This window comes from Cydia pomonella, chromosome 1, assembly GCF_033807575.1.
Source record: "Cydia pomonella isolate Wapato2018A chromosome 1, ilCydPomo1, whole genome shotgun sequence".
In the NCBI taxonomy this organism is placed as follows: Eukaryota; Metazoa; Arthropoda; class Insecta; order Lepidoptera; family Tortricidae; genus Cydia; species Cydia pomonella.
In genome coordinates this window covers 36,244,516-36,265,400 of record NC_084703.1, presented here as the reverse complement: position 1 = coordinate 36,265,400, position 20,885 = coordinate 36,244,516, and the positions used below count along the sequence as shown (strand labels likewise).

The window sequence follows — 20,885 nt, the reverse complement described above, 5'->3', positions numbered from 1 at the left end:
TTTATGTATTGTTATTAAAAATTCGAATTTTGCCTTCGTTTCAACCTGTATCGTCGCGATAAAATCGTGACCTGATAACCATCATACTAGTGATCACTCAAGGGTTTGCTTGTAAAAATGTTTTGATTAAGAGTAAAAAAATTATTAAATAATAACTCAACGTACTCTTCTTCGTTTTTAAGACAAGACAAGACAATTTTATAATTTTACTCCCTTAATTTTAGACGCATAATACCCGAAAATATGGAACAAATTCACGAAGAAAATAATTGGGATGAGTAAAATTGTCTTGTCTTGTCTTAAAAACGAAGAAGAGTACATTGAATTATTATTTTTACTCTTAATAAAAAAGTATTTTTACAAGCAAACCCTTGAGTGATCACTAGTATATAGAACTAGCATCGATAGTCGAGTTTATCGATACAGGAACTCCGTACTTGTCAAACAATTTTGCCCCACGGATTCCTATGTCTGAACATTATCGACCAAAATTTCTGCACTGGGCATAAATCGCCATATTAATCGTTTTGAATAGCGGGCAAATAATAATTAGTCCAGATAAATAAGGATGTCTATTTACCATGGATAACCTATTTTCAAATAGGCACCAGTAAATGTAAAAGATGAATCTATATACAATCGTGCAACGGCCATATATTCTCTCTCTTGCGTATGTACTATGTCATTTAACCTGTGTTTGGAATTCCATTAAGGGTAGAATTTTAAGAACGCTGATGACTTCTATTTGATAACTTGATAAGGTTTACTTTACAGTTATTTCGATTGTTATCATGCTAGGATCTGATAATGGGGTCCTCGAAAGAACCCTTCAAATATTAACCCATATTTCCTTTAAATTACAAACCAAGTCCAGCCGCAATCAACATTTATTCAGTGCAGCCCAACTACGAATAATGTATCACATCACAACTTGGCCCGATATACCGCGAATATGGTCTCTCTACGACGAAATTAACAAAGATCTGGATATATTCCACAGCAGCCTTATTACATTTAAGCATAGAGTTAAAATCTGCCCTACAAAATATACCTAGTTAGAATCGATGAGTACATTTAAATGTTGTGCACGGTTGTTATCGATGTATAAATTTACCACACGATAACTATGTGTGCATAAGTATATTTAAAAAAAAAACCTACTGGACTTAACGCCCCCGATGTATATGATTTGTTAAAACGAGACAGAAGCCCAAACTCGAAAGCCTCGAAAGGTCTATTATAAGGTCTATTATAAATTATACTAGCTACCGAAGTTTCACTATAGACGACCGTTCGCTTATTCAAGACTCAATATAAACACTCGCAGTTAAAACTAAGTTTACTTTCTGGCTCTCAAATAACGATTGTGTCGACAACAAAATAGGATCTATTATTGAAACCATTAACAAAAAAAACATGTAGCCTATTGACACTGTGGCAAGGTATGAAGACTACGAAGTAGCACCGAAAGTTCCTGGACCGAACCTATTGACATTGTGTTTAATGTGTAATTGGTATGTTGTGCAGGTTGATAGACTCTGTACGGAAGAGTCTTGGAACGTATGGGGTCCAATACATTCCACAACTCTTCTCTTTCGGAACAGACCCTATACCTTGTAGAACGCCACGCACAGATAATATATATATATATATATATATATCACTGGTTTAGTTCATTCCATTCACGTCAGTTTTGGTGTATCGATCTACTTACTAAGATTCGTACAAGTCGACCGGTACTTGAGTATATGATTTCAATGAGAACTTAAAGAAATAGTTCTTCGTGCTCGGTCATTTAATACTGAGTCGCATTTCAATTAAATATACCTCCTACCTCGCATGCATCGTGTACGTAACTACAGGTTAAAAGTGCATCGCAAGCGTTTAATTGAATCAGTATATCAGTAATTTCGATTACGCATAGTTTTTATGGATCTCAAAGACATGTTAGATTGGTTATTAATTCACTGTTAAGAACTCGAGACGACATGTTTTATGAATTAGGTCGCCGTGGTGACGGCACGCGGCTTAATCAATAGCTATAACCTTGATAGTTGATAGTTAGAAGCACAGATCAAATACTCGGCTCGGAGCATATAAAACGCAACGATTCCCGGCAGTCGTGAAATAATTTAGCAACGCTATAGCGGGTCGATAAAACCTAGGCAGGGAGAAAATTCCTCCAAAAATTGTACTGTTGTGTTCGCGACCATTTACAATTGTCTCAGACTCGCGAATTCACACATTGCTCCGGTGTATGATAAGCGACGCCTATAGCGCTCGCTAGACGCCGACGCTAAAACACAATGAAAAACTAGGTTTATTTATAGTTTTGCCTTTTTGTCAAAAAAATAATAATTTTAAAGCGTAATCTATAAACCTAGAATATATTATGCTGAAGCGATCGACATCAAAATCGTAGTGATTTGTTAAGATTTAGTTAGTGGAAAACGTTTTCTCCCGAAATGGAATTTCATAGAAAAAATCGCAGGAAATAAATACCGTTATTTCGGTAGGATCGCTAGCTATTCTTCCCTCTTAATAATATAGAATGTTCAAGTGCAGATTTGTATGCCATTACTGAGTCGGGCTGTAACGCATCCATACAAGATGCAGAAATTATTCCACTGGAATATCAGATCAGATCATAAGCTGTGACCAAGCGGACGGACAGAAACTAAGCGCTGCGTTTCTCGTGGCCACAGATCGATTCGAGCGGCGGCGGCGGCCGGCCGGTGTGCCTGGTGTACTCGTAGATAGGTCAGGGTGACGTCATCGTAGATAACTGTGCGTTTGAATTAGTAGGCGCTGCAGTTTATTTAAATAATATATTTTTGTGTTGCGTGCATTTTACATACCACCTAAAAGTAATGAGCATGAATATACACTCGCGGACAAAGCCCTTCGGCGGGTGTGGCGCTGTGGCCTCTGCGTGCGTCCCATGACACGGGCAAAGGCAGCATCCGCTCCGTGTACCCCTTACATCTCATTAAAGTGTCGATTGGACGCGAGTTGGCACAGGACTGTGCAAACTCGCGTCCACTTCCACCCCTGGAGCAAATAGTTCTAACGACTCCTCTCTGGACGGCCAATGGAGGCAAGCCAGAGTTTAGAGTCCTGCGCGCCACCGGAGACCCTAACCGACTTTCGGGAGTACTCGAGTCCGCGGGGTCGTTACTCCCCAGCAGCCACAAGCTGCCCTGCGGTCTGTCCACATTATTTATTACTTTCAACATTCTTACACGGAACAATGGTGTTGTTGGCCTTTGGGAGGCGTGCGCGCGAGCGTCCAAATGTCCTTGAATCTCAATAAATTGACAATTTAATCAGATTTAGCGAAAGTCCCGTTTGGACATTGCTTAACAAGGGAAGTACTTAATAAAGAGGATATTCCCAGATGGTAGTACAACCCCTAGTTGTTACCACTGGTGATGAGTGTGATGACCCGAGTGACAAGTGGACGGTAACTGCTAAGAAAAGACTGATTTGTCGCCATTCACTACGCCGTATGTAGATAATAGGTACGCATTTTTACAGCCATTCTCTGAAATTGAAAACGGAACGAAGAAAAGTACGGCGATAAAAACCTAATCAAAAATAAATGATTTTTTTATTAAACGACATATTTTATGGGTAAGAGATGCAACACAGATAGATGGTCTTTTATATTTGGCGAATAACACTGTCTGTACATTATACAGAAATAGCAAGTCACTTCTAATGACGTAATCTAATCTAACTAGGTACTTACATAAAATGAGTCTAGTTAGGAGAGTAATGGTTGAATCGCCTGAAACACACCATTGGAACGCCATAACCTGATGAAAATCTGTACTTATATCGTTTTATATGTACGGTATAGTAGTAGTTTTATATGGATACAATCTACGATCTCTAAGTGTCAGATCTCATGGGGCGCAAGCCTTTTGTACAAATCTTTAAACTAAGTTTATGGTTGGTTATGCATAGCATAGCAACACAATTTGTGTAAGTACTTAGTTAAACGTGTTTACAAAATGAAAGTACTTACATACTTTTAGTACTTGACGCGACTCCTCCTCCGACTCCACACAGCGTAATGAATATTGTATGAAATTCCATAAATTGTATATAACCTGACCTTGGATAGAATCACAGAATACCCGACGCGATGTTAGTTCAATTACAGATAAGCAACTAGTATTGGTAAAAGTGCCTCTGTAGGTTATCTACGTACCTATCATGATCAAAATTACATCCTGTGCCTATAGGTAGTACGTAGACGTACCTATTTACGGTCGATGTCGCCTGCTTAGACATAATAAAATAAACATGACAATGGAAATTATTTCATCGTGAATATTAAACACATATTTTATAAAATATCTTGGTAGAAGACTTTTTTCATTTGATATCACGTTTTAATTATTTATTGCTAGATATAACTACTTCGATACTTATACTTACAGTACGTGGTTTAGCGCTATTTAAGTGTGATGTTGTACGTTGTTTGACCATTTTGAATAAGCACCGGCCATGAGCATGTTGCCGCCATGATCATGTAGGCCTCCGTACCATTAGTACAAACTGTTTGTTCTGAAAATATCGATACGGACAAAGTGCCAAAAATATGTACACACTACCCTAATATGTGGGCCATAAGGTCGTGTATACATATTTTTGGCACTTCGATCGTGTCAATGTTTTCAGATGTGACTGTACTATGTACGTACTTGTCCGTCCGTCACAATAGGCGGACTAGATAGGACCAATGGACTAGTTACACCAACCACAATTAGCGGACTGATCAACGTCTCAGTAGTGACTATGAAACTATCCATACAATAAAAGCGTTCGGTGACAGATGGTTGGGGACAATCGATATAATGAAACGAAATTTCAGTCGGACACCAGTACTTACTACAACCTTATGGTAAACTCCCCAATAATGGACAATGGACACGGCACCAATTATGAAATTCATTTATTTCGGTCTATAGCAAAAGAAATTGCGCCAAAAAACTTGGTGGATTTAACAACTGGAGTCGGTTTTAAGAGCTTACCCCTGTGTCGAAAACCTCGGCCAATGGTCATATGTATGGTCTGAAGTTTATCTGACGTGTCTATTTGACGTGCCCCTTCCCCGCAAAAATCGGTAGACTGTTTTGTACAGAAAATTACACACAAGGGGTCTCTAGTTGTTAAATCCTCCAAGCCAAAAAAATATAATTACACTAAAACCAATTGCAGTACCGTTACTAAACGTCGAAAATATAAAAGATGAAGGACATTCAACTGTTAACGCGCAAAGCGGTAAAATGTTTACAGGTAACTTTACCGTGAATCAAAAAAAAAAACCTACCCTAATTTTTTCATAAACGTTTCATACATACGAGTTTTCGGCGCTTGCAATGAAAACATTGGGTTCTTGATCGACCGACACTTAACATGTTGTATTGTATTGAACACGGGCGATTTTCCGCAACTCGACGACTTGCGCCTATTTTGCGTGATATTGATATGTTGGGGGTGGGCTAGTCCTGCCAGCCCAGCTCCTCGAGGAATCCTATCAAACATTTAATGTTGAGTAGGACCTCGGGGAGGTCTCTCGGAGATCCGAGATGTTTAGCCCTGTATGGAGTCACTCCGCTGCATTCCAGCACCATGCATCCTCGGCACAGGGGACTGTCTGTGACACCTGTTGTGAAAAGATGTTTGTTAAATAGTCCATGACCTGTAATGACACTGGTTACCATACTCAGTCGGACCTTCCCTATAGTCTGTATCTTTAGGTATTTAAAAAAAGGTAAACAAACAATTTGTACATTTTCGGGTAGGTTTAATATTTATTGGTTAACCAACCAAATACAAAACCGCCTGGATCTGTCACTGAACGACCTGACTTTAAACCTACTTTATTTGATCATGTAATGTTTTCATCTACCCTCAACTGCCTTAAGGAGCCATTTGAGGGTAGATTTTGTTTACCTTTTTTAAATACCTAAAGATACAGACTATAGTTGCAGGAGCGCCCTTGTGAGCTTTCCGTTGATGCCAGGCATGGCTTCTTTTGCCTGTCTGCATCCAGTCTGGATCAGCTAGTGTTCTGAGTGTAGTTTCCTTGTACGCGCCAGCAGCATTGAGCGTACCTTGCTAAACGGTATCGGAAGAATCGGTTCCTGACCAATCGCCCCCGCATTCGATCCTTGCCTGGCAAGCTCGTCCGCAGCATCGTTACCCCGAGATCCACTGTGTCCCTTGATCCATTGTAGGGTGATCTTGTTATTATGACATACCTCCATTAGTCGTTCGTGGCATTCGTGGATAAGTTTGGATGTAACTATATGGCTATTTAGAGCCAATAAGACTGCTCTACTGTCGGAGAGTATGCGGATGGAGGATCCTACTACCTTCCTTGCAGTGATGGCAGCCGCCACGTTTATGATGCCCATGCACTCAGCTTGGAATACCGAGTTATGGGCTCCTAGCGGAGTGGTGATTGACATGTTCAGGTCTTCTGAGAAGGTTCCAGAGCCCGATCCGTTGTCTGTTTTGGACCCATCAGTGAAGATTTTCAGCTCAAGTGGAAGGTTTCGCATGACCTCCATGGCTGCAGTCGGAGTAGACCTCGTGCAGGCAGTGGTGGCCGCGCATGCGAGCCTTTGAAGTCTTTGTAGTTTGTCTCGTACGTTGCCTAGGTTTGTTCTTGGCCACCAAACCAGAGCACCGTAACAGAGTGAGGGGCGGATTATCGTCTTATAGAGCCTGAGGGTAATTTTCGGGTTGAGTCCCCACCTCTTACCAATGATCCTTCTGCACTGCCTGCACTTAACATGTTATAGAAGTGTCGGTTCGACTAGTAGGCGTCTCAGACGACCATAGGGCGCGGGGTCGTTTTTTGCCCAGAGGCTAGGACTAGGAGTCGGCCGTCGGCTATTCAGAGGGGAATGTCTCCAGCATTTTGGGAAGCTTTCCGGAAGTTTTTATAAATATTAAGTGTATATTAGTCTTAGTTAGCTTTAAGTTTGATTTGTATTTGGTACCTTTTAAAATGTTGTAGGTAGTCTGTAGCACTGACATAAATGTACTAGACAGGCTATTGAGAACAAATTGTGTCCGCCATTTTCGGCATTTGATGTCTGTCACTGAGCTAAAAATAAGCATAACTAGCGAGAGGCGAAACTGTTATGATAACTGTTCATTTTCTGCCTACATACGCACTGTAAAGAATCTAGATAAAATGCATTATTTCCTTACAAGTGTATTGAAATTGTTTTACATATGTAACACTGACGACTTTAAAATTTATAAAAAATAGTCATAAAACTCTTTCTATTTGACTCTCGTACTCATAGCAATTTATAAAATTCAGCATAATAAACTCTTTCAATAAAAGAAAAACACCACCAAAAATTACGAGATAAAGATTAATTGACCGAAGCATAGCGAAGGTCTACGTTTTGACTCGCACAATCTGGTTTCGTATGTCCGGATGTTCTCCTCTACAGGTCGCAATTCTCAACCGCTTCGCGTTAAATTTTGTGACCATATTCTATGATTAGATATGAGTTGCGCAGGCGAAAACAGGTCCATGTTTAAAAAAATTCTGAGCAGTTTTCGCATTTAGATTAATTTATCAACTTTGGCTTTTCTATACAGACGTCGTTGTAGATTGGAATATAGATATATTTTAGGAACAGAGGTTAAAACGTAAATGTATGTCATATTGCCTTAATTAAAAAAAAATATCATAGCTAAAAGAGGGAAACGGTTTTCTAACATTTTTCCTGCCTGCAGTCGCCGCAGAAAGTTACGATACGGCTCGTGGCATTATTTTAGAAAATTTTGGTGCAGATAGATTTCTAACAGCCGGCGATGCCTGCTATAGATCTTGTCTACAAAAATGCAGGGCACAAATTTACAGGAACACAGTGTTCCGAAGTTTTATTATAAATATTTTAGTAAAGGTATTCGATGTACCAGAATGATGTTTTAGCGGATTAAATTACCAAATCCTATAGAGATAAAACACTACAGAGTGAAGCTCTGATGGCCCTTCTTTTGCCGACGAAGATGGAGGTGGTTATACTGCATTTACCATTCAGGGGATGACCGACTAACTGTGGGCGTTTGGGAACGGGAAGGGGAGTATTTTCTCTTTCTTCTAGGGGAGAATTTGAAATAGAGGAGGATTGTCAAATCAAATTTTGTAGCTACAGTAAAATTGCTGCAATATTTTTCGACACATAATAAAAACTTGTAGAACGCCATTTGACTTTCTTTTCCTTGACCTTTATTGATCCTTATTCGTTTACTAATACGTGTTAAAATTGTTAAAGTAAAGACCTAAAAGTGGCGCCATCTAATATATAAAAGGCAAAGGTATGACAGCATCGTTTCCAGCGATGGCACCATAACGTTCCAAAAGTTTTAATCATGTGTCGAAAGATGCCAGTAAATTTACGTGGCTACAAAGTTTTCTTTGGCAATACACCTCTATTTCAAATTCTCTTTGCTGTTAGTCACCAGCAGGTAGACTGGTAGTCAGGGGCCGAATATTTGTATATACCCACATCAGTTGAACAGCTTGCTACTTTCCTGTTCGGTATTTAGAGCACCAATATAGGTTTGACGGGTTTAAAATGCTCCTAGTTTTTGTACGTTTTTGTTGCATGTTGAGACGGCCCAATTATGCAATTTTGATATCGTTTATATAGATCCGTTGGTACTGTTTGGTGTATCTTCCTAATCATGCTCTACCCTTTCCTCGACCTTCAGTTGTAATGGTCAGATTTGATAACTGTACTGTCACAAGTGTAAGGATACTGTTTAGTTTATATAGATATTTTGTCATTATAATACATTTTTCTAGATTAAATAAGCTAACTATAGTATTAAAAGTATTTGTAACGATCGATCACGTGAAGAGTCACGTGATCGATCCCTCCATCTTAAATATTGAACGAGCATTCGGGAGGTGACATTCGAACGATGACAGTCGAACGATGACAGTCGATGCAAATTACAAGTGGTTACGTTGATTGTATTATTAGCAGGTCAGTACGTTTTGTTTTGTTAGAACTCGATACAATATAATTGCTTGTCTGAGCGACAAGCGTACTACTGTCGTGTGGTTAGTTAGATTGGAAGAGGTTATATTCATTGTGCCAAATAAATGTATTTTGATCACACCTACCGTTCTTTTAATATTATGGTTAGACCCCTTATATCTCAGAAGTGAGGATAGGCGAGTATTTTAACAAATCACTCGTTTATCCCGCCTGCAAAAGTTAATTAATCGGCCCTGGCACAATGAATACAATTACTGACGCATAACGACTGATGATATTGTTTGTCTATGTTTGACCACTTATTTTGACTAATAATTTTTTTATGTGAGGTTAGTGCTCACACTTAAATAATGTTAGCTTATAAGACAACTAAATAAATAAAAATAGTAAACGAAAAAATAAAATATTGTAATGTAATAACATCATAAAACTGAATTAGCTTACGTGAGAAATATTAAACGAGTGCATACGTTAAAAGTAAAACGTATGCTTGTCAGGACAGATCCTGAGTTGTTAGGACAAAAATAACAGTTACATATTTTACACTAGATAATTATAATTTCCTCCTCCTACTTGCATCGGTTTCCTCATCACTGAAGGTAGTTGCCACTTCGAGGGAACAGTTTCTCTTTGACAATTTACCGCCACCTCCATCTGTCGCCAAATGTAGGGCACCGTGGAGCCCGGATTGGTGGCGTGGAGCGTGGATTAATTTCCAATAAATCCAATAAGTAAAATATAAAACCTAAGGTGGATTGTTGCATTTTAATTAGAATATTTTCATTTTTACTTCATTATACAATTAATTTCAATTACAACGGTCTGATTTAATAATGTTTTGATTGGTTCGCAATCAGCGACGGAATATATATATAGACAACGCTCTCCATAGAAAATACCAGCCATACTGACACTGACAGCTACCCCTTCACCGTGAATATATCCTTGCAGCTTCGAATTATATTCAATAAACTAATTCCTGCTATTAAACAAAAAGTTGTGATTGATCAATAAAAGTTTTGATTGCCTATAATAAAATTCTATGCGTCAAACCGTTGTTGCGTTACAATATTTTGGCGTTGTCAAATCTTACAATAATTTTACTAAGATGGAACCAATTCATATAAATTATTGTTTGACGCGTATTTATTGTCAAGATTAGGCATGTTTATACTTTATAAGTGTATGTCGGTACATACAAAATTTGAAACGTAATGTTAATATGTATTATGTATTTTGGAACAATGAAAGTACATACAAAATTTTATAAAATGCCAGTGTTGAATGTTTCCCAAGTTTAATATACGTTTTTAGTTATGTATCAATAAAATGTAAATAATACAAAACAACAACGCAATATGGAAAGAAACCTGAAGTTAAAATATTATAAGTGAGACGACGTTTTATTTTAAAATTTAATAAATTATTTAACTATTTATCATACGACCTTTTGTTGGGATGTTACTAGATTCAATTGAACTCTCCGAGATATTTTCAGTACGTGCCATCTGAAATATTATTCTTAACTGAATATATTGTTTTGTTTTAAATATAATACATATGAAATAACCAAAAATATAAGTAAGCGTAAGAACAACCTTATCTTCAAGTCCCACTTATCCATTTTCTGTCTGATAGTAATAAATTTCTTTGAAATGTACGCTACAATTCGCGTGTTTGGCTAGGGAACCAAGTGAATCAACCTGGTGCCTGCCTGTTTAAAGTAACAGCATTTTTGTCCAAAGAATTTTCTGTTCCGGTCAGGGATTGTGCAACCGGTTTTATTTAATACCTGTAAATAAATTCTCAAACTAATACCGCTATAAAAATAATAGCTATATTCCTATTAGAGGTATTGTTTTGATTTTGCTTTTGTTTTTACCGTTATATATAGACTATTTACAATATTAAATACCTTTATTCAATACCGCCATTCATTGTACTTGAAAGGTAAGATGTCAATCAGACACTACTACTAAATCACAACAAATAGGTACTGTAACGTCACGTGATAATATTTTGCATAGCTGGCTGAAGTGTAGTAGTAGTACCTAGATTAATATTATTTGCTTCTGAAAGTAAATTATTTAAGTAACGATGTCCTTCATTTTTATTCGCAAAGGAAAAGCCTTGCCAAAGTACTAAGTCTGAAATATTCTGACAATTTAGCAATACGCAAAGCGCAACATCTTCGAAGTCACAAATAAAGGAGTGTATTGACATTGACATGTATAACCGGTAATGGTTTTTAAGGGTAAAATGTCAAATACAGATATTGTTGTCTAATGGCAAAATCACTAATAGACATGATACCTGTAATCAAAGCTTTAGTGATAAAAATTACGAAATACAACTATAACCGGTTATACCTAATTTTAAACCGGTAGTCAGAAAACCGGTAACGATCCTTTGTGAAACTTGAATAAATAAAACAGGAAGTTTATCGGCAAGAAATTTGCACCGTACTTGATATTTTACATAAGAACAAGTAATTGGAGTTCCTTTAAAGTAAAATGTTGCATAACGCCATCTCATTCTGTCACCCCGTATCAAAGTATGCCCAAAAGGGCATGAGTTATTATGAAACTAATACATATAGTTACGACATTTGGTTTAGCGTATTAGTCTACAACAGTCTGTTAATTTAAATAATTATTTATCATGTTTAGGAATTAAACTTACACAAACCAATTAATCTCATTCTTCTTCTTGTGTTGTATTGAATTTTTGGTACCAATAAACGCACAATAAGGCATTTGATATAGGTTTCTGAATTAATAATTTTGTATGGGCTGACATGTTATGCCACAGAAGGCTGCTGTCGTACTAAAGCTGTCTAATTCCGCCTAGTACAGTCAATTCACTGATTTAAACCTTCACGATTTTTACACATCTTTAACTTATACAAATGGGACTTAATCGCTTAAGTTTTAAATTTACCTCCGACGTTTCAAGGACGGTGTTGTCGGAGAAGACTGGCTAAAGTTGACATCAACATTTACATTAGAAAATCGCGCGAGTTTTTCGAACTACTCGCACAGTCGATTCGTTTTCGGCACAGTAGCCGAGGGGTCATTTTTGAGCCCAAGTCAGTCTTTTATAGTTATTCTAGTTCGATGTTCGCAATAAAATGGTTTTTATATTTAATGGTATTGTACTTTTATTGAAAATATATATTTTTACGTTATGCTTAAAGCTAGATGCGTGATGGTGTGGCAATGATGCAAACTTGCCTATTCTTTTTTATTAGTTTTTTTATTGTTCGAATTCCCTAGGTGAGCTTGAGTTTGCTCGTCTTACATTTATATGAACAAATTGAATAGTTGTTTATTCAAATAGTGATCAAATTATTGGTATAAAGAAAATAAACGATATGATAAATAAATCAATAATAAATCTATATAATAGATTTATATACATAAATACCTTGTGATGTTAGGATAATTTTAATGTAACATGACGAGGGGAATTAAGATGATTTTTATAAGAAAAATAATGAAACCGTTTTGACGCGGCCTGAGACGTTATTTCAGGCTGCGAAAAACATTAATTTAGAGTTTTGATATAGTGTAGATATTTCATGCTGCTGAAAATAACTGAAACTTGTTAAAATTTCAAATCTCATATATTGTGTAGAGATTCATTCATAACGGCCTGAAACGATATTTAAGGCTGCTGATGGCGACTGAAACTCGTGATAAATTCCAATGTTTTGACATTGCGTAAGGTATCATTAGAAATGGCTTGAAACGATAATTCAATTCAATCAATTCAAATATACTTTATTCATGTAGGCCTAGCAACAAGCACTTATGAATAGTAAGACAGTATTACATATAATTATCTTAATCTAATTATCAGAGCAATTTATTGATGTTGTAAATATTATTCCATATATAATACTAATGAATATAATTCATAGATCAAATTTAATACTAAAACTTTCACAAAATATAGTCATACAAAAAAAAAATTATAAAAAATACTAGTCTAGATTGTTTCTAGAATAAATTCTAAATGTCAAACAAATATAATAAAAACAACAAAGGATATTTCAGGCTACTGAAAACGACTAAAACTTGATTTAAAATTAATATATTTTATATAGGTAGTGTAGAGTTTTATCAGAAAGGACCTGACATGTCGCTTCCTGAAAACTCTCAGGACTTGATGAAATTTAATAAATTGGCAGGGGTGATATTTCGGGCTGTTACAGCTTGTTGGAAATGCTAATATTATAGTTTTAATGGTATTAGAAATTAATAATAAAACTTAACTGAAATCAAGGTATCCTGTCGGCTGATAGAGCTCTTTTAAAAGAACAACGTGTTTTCTACCTAATCATATTTTAAGCATATGTTGCAAAATGCCGCATCGTAATGTTTTTGTAAGGACGATTAAAAATTTGAATGAACAATGATATTATCCGAACAAATCTAAGTTTCAGTGATGGACGCAAATGACGATAAGGTCAGCAATAATGGGCGCAGAGAGAAGCGCAGCTCCGATCATAATGTCGCGGAAGTGGACGTTAACGAATGTGAGATTCGGGAACGTCCAACGCCTAAATCATCTGCCATGCCAAGTGAGGGAGCGGAAGGGAGCCTGAAAGGTAGGCAAAGCCGCAAACACTTGCTGCATGATGAAGAGTATGATTGCGAGTTACGGTGTGAGAGAGCGCCACGTTCACGAACACCAAATTTGGGTCCAGACATGTTCCGTGCAGTTGAAGCATGTCGCCATAGACGCACGGGCGCGCAAGAAATTGCGGATGGTAGTGGAGTTCCTCTTATGAAGACAACTAGCATAATTATAAGCATCCGCGACATCATGTAAGTCCAATACGGTATGGACGCATGGAGAGAAAGAGGCACTATGTTTATAGTAGTAGTTCTGATGACGACTATCGTGTAACCTCTAAACATAAAAGGTTGTACTCTCACTCTCCATGCGTCAATCGTGTCGTAGATAGAAAGTAGACTACCTGAATGAATCTGGTGAAAATACTATAAGTAAATTTCTAATCATCGTAAAGATGTTGAAGAGATGAAGATTCTCGAGTTCGATCCAATATCGAAAGATCAAACCATTCCTACATGGCTTACAAAAGTAGAGGAGTGTGCTGAGACTTACGGGTGGGCAGAGAAAGAGATTATACATTTCACGCTTCTGAAACTTACAGGTCTTGCTAAATGTTGGTACCAGGGTCTCAGCACTAACCTATACACGTGGTCAGAGTGGAAAAGGAAGCTTGTAGAATTATTTTCAAGTCGTGATGATTACACGGAAGTTTTAATAACTATGCTGTCCAAGAAAGCTCGATATGGAGATTCACTTGAGCAATATTACTATGATAAACGTAATTAATTAATATTTTATTATTATCTTTATTTGTCTTGGGTGTTAAGTTAGTAAAAGTAAAAAAATAAAAACATACGATGATATTGGGACGATGACACTGAAAGTCCAAATGGAATGGGTCTGAGTAATCATCATGGCTAATAGTCTAGGATATAGGTAATTTAGATTAATTGATATTTTTTGTGAATATTGCACTATTGTTATAAAATAAATGCTTTCGATTAGGCTTTGTAGACGGTAATAAATTAAATTATAATTCAAATTAAGTTATGTGAGCTGTATACTTTATGAAACTGCTAGCTTAACAGTCTAGCGTGATTCATTTATTTAGTATAGATTTCATGTTGACACTTGGAGAGACAGTACACCTCCAAATCTTATTAGTATTAGTACTCTGACATTGGGGACCTTTTACATCTCCAGATTTAATGTATTATTTACCATAGAGACAATATGTCTCTGTTTTACTGTAGTCATTATTTATTTTAAGATAATTATAATGTAATGTTTACCTAGGTATTGGCCGTTGTATTTGTAAATGTTGTTATATTTTTTCATGTCACTACATGATGTTACTATAAATGTTGTATTGACTTGTAAAAGAGTCCTTGAGGTCTACTTGCAGATTTACTTTTAGAATTTTGAAATTCGTATTGCTTAGTTAAAATACTTTATTTTGTAATATACTGATATGAAACGAGTAAATCTAAAATGTAACCTAATGGTAAATGTAGGTGAGCAAAGGGACTTGCTCTAGCAGGATGGCCGAGCTGTAAGGATACTGTTTAGTTTATATAGATATTTTGTCATTATAATACATTTTTCTAGATTAAATAAGCTAACTATAGTATTAAAAGTATTTGTAACGATCGATCACGTGAAGAGTCACGTGATCGATCCCTCCATCTTAAATATTGAACGAGCATTCGGGAGGTGACATTCGAACGATGACAGTCGAACGATGACAGTCGATGCAAATTACAAGTGGTTACGTTGATTGTATTATTAGCAGGTCAGTACGTTTTGTTTTGTTAGAACTCGATACAATATAATTGCTTGTCTGAGCGACAAGCGTACTACTGTCGTGTGGTTAGTTAGATTGGAAGAGGTTATATTCATTGTGCCAAATAAATGTATTTTGATCACACCTACCGTTCTTTTAATATTATGGTTAGACCCCTTATACAAGAACTTGGCGTCCTAAAGAGCTTACATGTTCTAGGAGTAAGTTTCCACTTACGGGTTATTATGGGCGGTCACCATCCATCAGTCGCAGGGGTTAATTAAAGGTAACGTTCGTACTCCCGACCGCAGCTGCACTACTGCCGCAGTATTGCAGAGTGACAATACTGCTGACTGCATTACTGACGCAAATGTCAAAATTGCGAGCAACAGCACCAATTTTGAGATTTGCGGAAGTAACAGTTGGCAATATTGTCGCGCTGTAATACTTTATTTTATTTAGTTTAGTTATTATAGGAGTACGAGCGACATGCACGATAACTTAATGACATCTTTTAGATGTTAATGACATCAGAGTACGTTCGAATTGGCCTGTTAAGCAAACCATCCATCCATCTGTTTTACTCTCCAGGTCGCATTTCTAAATCGATTATCGTGATTTTTTTGGATATGTTTGATATAAAGTTATGAAAACTCCTTTTACGTGCGGGTTTTTTTAAATACTAATGTACGTCAAAAGTATCCATAAATAACCGGCCAAGAGCATGTCGGGCCACGCTCAGTGTAGGGTTCCGTAGTTACTCTTCCGTCACAATAAGCTAAACTGGAGCTTAAAGTATAGTAAATTGTTAACCAAGGGATGAAACGGTACCTTTCACCTGAGTTAAACAAATAGGCAAATTTGCATAATCAGTACCTAATTAAAATAAAGTCTTTTTACTATGAAGGGAAAACTTTTTGCGATAACTCAAAAACAGCTAAACTGATCATGTCCGCTATAGTTTTCATTTAATGTCTTTCTTAAGCTCAACTTTCACGATTTTTTTCATATTTTTTGGACCTATGGTTCAAAAGTTAGAGGGGGGGGGACACATTTTTTATTTCTTTCGGAGCGATTATCTCCGAATATATTCACTTTATCAAAAAATGTTTCTTGAAAACCCCTATTAGTTTTGAAAGACCTTTCCAACGATACCCCACACTCTAGGGTTGAAGCGAAAAAAAAAATTCACTCCCACTTTACGTGTAGGGGAGGTACCCTAAAAAAAATTAAATTTTTAGATTTTATTGTACGACTTTGTCGGCTTTATTGATTTATATATCCATGCCAAATTTCAGCTTTCTAGCACTAACGACCACGGAGCAAAGCCTCGGACAGACAGACAGACAGACAGACAGACAGACAGACAGACAGACAGACAGACAGACAGACGGACATGGCGAAACTATAAGGGTTCCGTTTTATGCCATTTGGCTACGGAACCCTAAAAATTAAGAGCAATGATACATCATTTAAAGGTCGCTATAAATGAAACAATTCTGTCATACAAAATTGTATGAAAATAAATTGACACATCAATAATTCTGTATTGGAAGTGTCTTTAAGGGCTCTTTATTCGTTTTATTTATTAGTTAAGTATGCAAAAAAATATGGCGATCGATTTATTTTTTTAGGTAACTTTGCATTTTTTTATTTGTATGAGGATATTGCAAATCACAAAATCATAGCGACCACTTAATCATTCGCAAATGAGTTCAAATTTGGCACATAGATTACTATTCCATAAAGGGAGCCATGTGAAGACAAAATCTATTCCATTTTTTTCTACATACAAAGTTGAACCACAATTTAGTTTTTATAATTTTTTCTAAACAGCGGAGCCATTCATTTATTCAGTTTTAAGCTATTCTCGCGAGGTCTTCAGCTCACAGAGCTACTAGTATATCATTATTGTGTACATATTCTGCGAACTATAAGGAAGGTATTCATTAGTACCTACGTGTTAAATCTGCGAAATGTAATCTTTGCGCCAAAGAAAATGCCGTCTATGTGCGCACAAAAATAGTGATGTCATGTTACAACATATTAATAATCTATCGATGTACTGCTTTTGTTTCAAATGTGTTTGATAAAGTTGAAAATGATAAAGTTGAAGTTGTTTGAAAATGTGTTCGCAAAGAGTTGACTTACCAAAGAAAATTTGAATTTCGCGCCTTTTCCTGCTGACAAGTTGGGTTGGGTGTGTATACGCTGTCTTGTATTTCCTTGTGTTGGCGGCAAAGCCGTGGAAAAGTGGTTAAAATGTAAGTACTGTGTTGGAAATTGAAGTTTAAATTTATCGCTAAACATGTGCACCTTCAAAAAAGGTATTATAACAATCGTTATTATTTTAAGTCGGTTATACAGGTAATATCATAATGATATCTTGTGAACAACTAATTCCATACCTACTAATATACCGACAAGTTATCGATACAGTCATATGAACATTTTGTCAAGCCCTACCGTAAAATAACAGTTTAGGTTTTTACACAAAATATTCTAAATTATTGACTAATATGATGAAATATTAACACACAATTGAAGAAAAACTTATAATGAACTGTATAAATTGGTTTTTTACACTTTTTATGCTGTTAATTTGATAAAATATCGTTACGAAAATTTCGCTAGGAATATCATAATTACCTGTGAAATGAATATTTTCCTGGGTTTTTTGGCCCTGAAACACTACAACCCGGTAGGTACACAACTTTACACCATCGTCACTAAATTACTTAATATATATTTATCTTTTTGATTCTCTTATGTTTTTCACGTTAAAAAATACGGCAATATGATCTTGGCCGCCTCGGCCGCCTTCGAACTCAAAATTAGTTACGTTTTCTCATATGTAGTCTGCCTCTTTCGCACTTATGGCTTGTTCATATACGTCATGGCTTCCCTTTCGCACACTTCATCTGTCTGTCAAGCGAAGCGACTGACATGTCTCTGGTTTAAAGTGACGGTTCAAAATAATTTTAATGAGGTTAAAATAAGAGTTTTTCGCAGTGGATTGTTATTATATTTTATTAGGTTTCTTGTTATAATTAAAATACATTTTCATAACGCACAAAGGCATATATATATTTAATTTTCGTTACTTGCGTGGCATCTCGCCAGTAATCGGAGATGTACTAAACGCAATGAAGTGCCGGCACTTCATTGGGGTGTGGAAACATTTTGTTAGAGATGCCGACTCTCTTTAGTGTATTTCTGGAAACAAACCAATCAGCAAGATGACAAGACAACCGTTGATAGAAAACGCCAATCGAAACATGAATAATAATTATTAATATTCACGTGACTACGTAGCATCCACCGGGATGACAGATGCTACGTAACTGTTACTTAGTCCATGTACGATTTTCATCTTGACTTGGCTAGGCTTCCAGTTCTAGTTGTTTTCGTTTTTTGGTTAAGTAAATCTATTTTAAACAAATACTTTTGTTTAAAATAGATTCTTATCTTATCTTATAGTTTTCAGAGGCTCTTGCAGATACATTTCGACCCATAGGGATATTTTGTGAATATAAATGCAACAGTAACATGTTACTTTGTAGTCGAGTATAATATACTTTGCATGTACCCTATAGCCCCTATACCTTTACGTAGACATAATGACACTTCAAATAAAATAGTAAGTACCTTTAGCAGAGATTAGTAGGTAACGAAAATGACATTTTTAGGTTAGGTACCTATATATTTTTTAAAGAATAAAACAATACACAAATAGGTACTTACGTTAAAAATATTTTTGACAAAATGTTAGCTTTGTCATGAGGATTCTTTTCTTTAATAACAACTTTCGATTCCATTATTCTCAGGCACTTTTCAACACCACTGGTATAGTTTGTAATACTAATAATAATGTGTATATAATCTTTTGTATATGTGTACTACGTTTAAAGCTCTTACTATATAACTATAAATATTATCAGTCAATTTTGCCCAGTAATCACGTCGAATTTAAAATTCTTCTTTAGTTGCATAATGTACGCCTAAATACTTCCGTCTCATCTCGAGTTAGTTTGCAAAAACAAGCGTTTGTTATTCGGAATACAATGAAAATTTGCTGAATCAAGAGGAGAGATAATGAGGCTTCTGTTCACTGAAGTAACGTATATGTAAATTGCGTTAATGGCGAAATTATAATATCTGTTAAGTATCCACTCCGATTAAGTACACTATAACGCAACACACGTCAAAAGTCAGACCGGCACCGCGACGGGCCGATGGTGAACTGACACTGACTGGCTGGCTAGCGATTTGGCGAATGGGTGGAATGGAACAGCGAAGCGGGAGGCGGGCGGCGCGGCGGGAGAGTGCCGTCTGTCGCTGCGCCAGTGACGGATCGGGTAGCGCGGGCCGGAGCGGTACGACTAGGGCTTCCAATACCGGGACCCCGGCTTTGCGGGATCCCGTCTTTTTGTAAGCATTTTTCAATACTGGTATTTTTAAATGCAACCGGGATCCCGGTATTTTCAAAAACAAGGGAAATGTGCATTATAAACCCTTAATATCAATATCCACTAGAATGGTCACATTCGGCTGTATGAAGAAGCTTACTAAACGTCCACGCATCTAGCCCTCATTTAATTATTGAAACAAGATCGTTGCCTATGTAGTGGTTGGTGGTGGATGAATCCTGAAGTTTTCTGAGTGATGAATATGATGATGATAGTGACATTAATAAATAAATAAATATTATAGGACATTATTACACAAATTGACTAAGTCCTACAGTAAGCTCAATAAGGCTTGTGTTGTAGGTACTTAGACAACGATATATATATAATAATGTATAATATATAAATACTTATGACATGACTCATTAACAAATATTCGTGCTCATCACACAAATAAATGCCCTTACCAGGATTTGAACCCGGGACCATCAGCTTCATAGGCAGGGTCACTACCCACTGGGCCAGACAGTCGTCAAATATTAATATAGTTTGTTCTTCAAATTTTAACGGAAATAAAAAAGAATAGAGCAAGGAACTAGTACTGCAAACCAATTTTGGCGGAAATTTGAAGAAAAATTGGTTGGTAGGTTAAGTTGGACTATGTGACTGGTGAAGTCAACAAGTTGGATAAAATAATTGCCAACCTGGTGTGTGAAATAAAATTATTGCAAATGGTGACATTAATTGGTTAAGGCCATTCCAGACGGGATGATGAAATCTACCAATTTGATCAAAACAGAAATTGGCGTCAATCCCGGCCAGTCCACACATACACAATTTAACCGCCATTTTTGGTGAATTCGAGGGCCCGTAGTTTAAAGAAATGTCCCCAAATGTGCATACTACTTGTAAAGTTGGAAATTGGTATACTTGCGTTTGCGCCTCCATTTGATCGATCATAATCTTACAATCGAATAAAGTGGAATGGCCAAACCGATTTAATTTTCGCATCCACACATCCTCTTTTGATCAGATAATTTAATTAGATTGGCGGAAAAATTG

General features: G+C 36.5%; 1 protein-coding gene across 1 annotated transcript in view; it reads right to left on the bottom strand.

Moving 5' to 3' along the window:
* LOC133521600 (ATP-binding cassette subfamily C member 4-like) overlaps positions 1-19,692 on the bottom strand; it is a 76,410-nt gene extending 56,718 nt beyond the window's left edge. The window contains exon 1 of the mRNA XM_061856646.1: positions 19,159-19,692. Within this exon, the coding sequence (XP_061712630.1) occupies positions 19,159-19,232 (74 nt within the window). The 5' untranslated portion in view covers positions 19,233-19,692. The remainder of the gene's footprint in view (positions 1-19,158) is intronic.
* Positions 19,693-20,885: the final 1,193 nt, after the last annotated feature.